Source organism: Protobothrops mucrosquamatus, unplaced genomic scaffold (assembly GCF_001527695.2).
Source record: "Protobothrops mucrosquamatus isolate PMUCROS unplaced genomic scaffold, P.Mucros_1.0 scaffold1130, whole genome shotgun sequence".
Classification (NCBI taxonomy): domain Eukaryota; kingdom Metazoa; phylum Chordata; class Lepidosauria; order Squamata; family Viperidae; genus Protobothrops; species Protobothrops mucrosquamatus.
In genome coordinates, this window is record NW_015387348.1 from 5,013 (window position 1) to 9,186 (window position 4,174).

General features: G+C 47.1%; 1 protein-coding gene across 1 annotated transcript in view; it reads right to left on the reverse strand.

Moving 5' to 3' along the window:
* Positions 1–4,174, reverse strand: part of FGFR3 (fibroblast growth factor receptor 3) — a gene marked incomplete at its 3' end in the record, with an annotated part of 39,078 nt that overhangs the window by 3,004 nt on the left and 31,900 nt on the right. The window contains exon 3 of the mRNA XM_015820436.1: positions 336–505. Coding sequence (XP_015675922.1) covers positions 336–505 — 170 coding nt within the window. The remainder of the gene's footprint in view (positions 1–335; positions 506–4,174) is intronic.

Here is a 4,174-nt window from a genome sequence, read left to right on the forward strand (position 1 = left end):
CTCCCTCCCTCCCTCTTTCCCTTTCTCTCTCTCCATCCATCCACCCACATATAGGCTCACTAAATAGATCACCTTCTTTCTACATCAACATTCTACACTTATTGCTGGTGTAACCTCTGGGTCCAATTTACAAGTTTCTAAAGCATCTGGTGCATTTCAAGAATAGCCTCAAAGCAACTCATCAGCCTACTGAGTTTCAATATGCAAATAGGGGGCGGGTTACACTTATTTATCCTAAGAGGCCTAAATTCCATCCGAGAAAAACCAAGGCCAGCTCTGGCGATGAGCAAGCAAGATGGGTGGTCACCAAAGGCCACCCACGAACGAGGACCTACTTTAATGCCTCCAATACGGTGCTCCCCTTTGAATTCTTTGTCATTTTTCAGCCAGGATATGGAAGGAAGCGGCTTGCCAGCTGACGGGCACCGGAAACGGACAGTATTGGCAGCCGGCACTGCCAAAAGCTTCTTTTCCATTCTGATAGGATGGGTCCAATAAGGCGCCACTGCAAATACAAAGCAGAATCAGAGTCGTCAGCTGAGAAAGACGGTGGGTCTTCAGCTACTGAGTTAGGGGGTCTTATCTCCACCAGCTTCCTATCAGGGATGGCCTCCTAACTTGAATTGAACAGCAGTTCTCAGCAGTCCTTAGCACAAGGGTCCCCAACCCCCGGTCCGTGGACCAGTACCGGGCCGCAGCACGCCAGCAGTCGATCCACACAAACAAGCAAAGCCCCATCCATGAGATGCAGGCAGTACATGAAACCAGGCCCCCTCCGGTTCGCGGAAAACCCTCTCTCCATGGAACCAGTCCCTGGTGCCCAAAAGGTTGGGGCCTCTAGGCCTTAGCAGGTGAGGAGGTGATAAGCCACCTGGGAAAGCCGAGGGAAATCATCAAAACAATTAAAAAATGAAAATTAGAATATTTCGGACATGTGATGCGACACCCAGAAAAATACAGCATACTCCATTTAATCCTCCAGGGAAAGGTTGAAGGCCAACGAGGTCCAGGCAGAAGAAGAACATCGTGGCTTCAAAATCTAAGGGACTGGTTTGGACAAAACTCAGCAGCACTTTTTCGTGCGGCTGCTGATAAAAACAGGATCACCAACATGATCGCCAACGTCCGATAACGGATATGGTACAAAAAGAAGACGAAGGCCTTAGCAGCAAAATCAAAACTGAAGGATGATGTGGGTTTGGAGGACTACACGTTACCCATCCTAGGGTAAAAGGACTTCTCCATGGGCACAATTAAGCCTAGGATGAAGATGAGAAGAGCAGCTTCAGAGAATGCACCACAGGCCACTTGAAAAGCCAAATGTCTGTGGAGATTCTCCGTCCTCCAGGTCAAGGTTGTCCCAAAGGTGCTTTTCCAAAAAGCAACTGGACTTCCTTGGTTTCCTCTTTGAAAACATTTTGCTTCTCATCCAAGAAGCTTCTTCAGTTCTGCAGATCCAATCTGAGTCGGTCACCGAGTCCAAAGGTTTTGTCTTCCAAGCTTTTGGACTGGAGCCCATCTTTGGGGACCTTCTCTCTCTCTTCAGTTCTGAAGAAGCTTCTTGGATGGTCTTCAAAGAAAAACAAGGAAGTCCAGTGGCCTCTTGAAAACAGCACCTTTGGGACAACCACGACCTGGATGACTTGAGAACCTCGATAAGACATTTATCATAGCTATCATAGAATAAAATTCAAGTGAAAAGAAGATACTATGATCAAACTGTCATCGTGTTCCTGAGTGAACCCCACGAGCCAACAGAAGGAAATTAGCAGATGGAAGCCTTCCTTTCTTTATCCCTTGGGGATCAAAACTGAATCTCAGATGATGGACAGGAAGTGTGACCTTCCTGAGGCCAGAAGGTCACGGGGTGCAGCCATCGGCCGGAGGGGGCAGCGAATCTGCTGAGTTGGCTCCGATAGTCCCAACAAAGAAAACGTTTGGGGCAGCTATAATCGCCGGCTAGAGACCTCGCGGTGGGATTTGCCAATTAGGAGTCAAGTCAGAGCACAAACCCAAAGCAATTTCATGGGATGGTGGCTTCAGAGAATGGTCAGCAAGCGCCAGAGTACATCCTCACAGTGAGCACAAAGCCGCGAAGATTAACTTTGCAGGCTGGACAAAATGCTGACAACACAGACACATCTGGACAGTCTGTCTCCTGCCCAATCGCAAAAATAACACAAAATGCCATCTGCAGCTGAAGACCACGCAACCTACAGCTTCCTGAAGTGAATCCGCTGGCCTGAAGCCTACAGGAAAGACAAGACTAAGCACCCAGAACATCTGTAGATGTTCAGCAAAAAGTTAAGAAGAACACAGAGAGAGAAGATGACTGAAATAAGAAAAACACTCAGTGAGAGCATTTCATAGATCAGTGGTGGCGAACCTATGGCACGGGTGCCAGAGGCGGCACTCAGAGCCCTCTCCGTGGGCACGCGCACCATCGCCCCAGTCCTAGGCCTTCAGCTGGGTTTTATAAAACCTTTTCGCTTTAGGCCTCCGTCGCTGTGTGCAAAAAAAAAAAAGGTTCAGTCAATCAGTCAATTTCAACTTCTCGCGGGGAAAAAAAAGATCTTGCAAAGTTGGAATTGATTGATTGAACTTTTCAGTCCCACCCAGTCTGCCATTATCACTGCAGCCACGCCCACCCAATGGGCCACGCCCACCCAAATGGTCACACCCACCCAATGGGCCACGCCCACATAAGTGGGTTTTGGGTTGCAGTTTGGGCACTCGGTCTCTAAAAGGTTCGCCATCACTGGGCTATGGCTTCCAGCATCTTCACAATCAGATTGTCAAACCTGGTTTATCAAATGACAGGGTTTCAGGAAGGGGAGTGAGTTGTTTGTCCCAAGAGCCTCCTCTTGCCATTTTTATCCTTCGTATCTCGCCCCAAACAGTTCCCAAATGTTTCCAAACTTCCAAGCTTGTCCATGTATAGACCTCTCAAAAATAAAAAAAGTATGGAAACTGAGGGGAAAAAAACCAAGGAAACGAAAAGTATTTATTTCTAAGAGTGCAAGTTTACTAATGACCAGTCAGCCAACGTAACAAGCACCAATAGAACAAAAATGACTTCCTTGTCCCAAAGGTGCTGTTTTCAAGAGGCCACTGGACTTTCTTGTTTTTCTTTGAAGACGTTTCGCTTCTCATCCAAGAAGCTTCTTCAGCTCTGATTGGATGTCTTTTAAAAGACAAAGGCAGCTCTTTTGAAGACAGCAAAGTCCACATTTTGGACAGAGAGGACCTCTGGTTTGAAAGAGGGGTCAAAGAGGCCCTCTATGTCAAAACTGAACAGCCCTCCCTCAACAGAGGGGGAGGGACAAGACACAATCTATCTCCAGTCTACAACATGGTCCTTTCAGGAGTTCCAAGAAGGATCCACACCCATTTGCACCACTCAGGTGACCCTGAGGATGCAGGTAAACCTCCAGGTGGCCTCAAAGACCCTGTAAAAGAAGGCAAAGGACCAGCTGTCTGCAAGGAGTATAAAGCCTTCCATTCCCCCACCATTCAGTCAGAACCTGAAGAAGCTTCTCTTGGATGAGAAGCGAAACGTCTTCGAACAAAAAACAAGGAAGTCCAGTGGCCTCTTGAAAAAGCACATTTGGGACCTTGGATGACTGAGAGTCTCCACAGACAAGGACTTCCTTGATTACAGCAAAGTGTTGGCCAATGCTGCCATCATTGGACTTAGGCACCCAGTTTCAGCTAATCCACACCAACCTGCAGGCTGAAGCTTTAGGTCATGTTGCTACAAGCCATGCATGCAATAACTGCACACGTGTGTAATATGTGACACGGCAATCATTCAGTCTGGCTGAACCAAGTCATTTCACAGGAGCCTGAATTTTGCAAAGCATCCCATCTCACTTGTTTGAACTCATCCCCGAGAAAGCCTTTTATTCTGAGATGTTATGCTTGCACTCTTTATTGGGATGTCAGAGGGTTGAACCGGGGAACTAATCTGTGTTTTTATGTGCAAGAGAGAGCACAATAACAGACAGTGCCTCTTTTTTTCCAGTTTTGCAAACAGTTATCGTTAAGCCATAAACCTTTCTCCAGACTCATGCTGCCCAAGCATTCTGCTAATATTTAAAAAATGAAACTTTTTTTTAAAAAGAGATCTATGCCTAATGCCCCACCTCAGATGGGGACTGCAGCCAAGAAATTA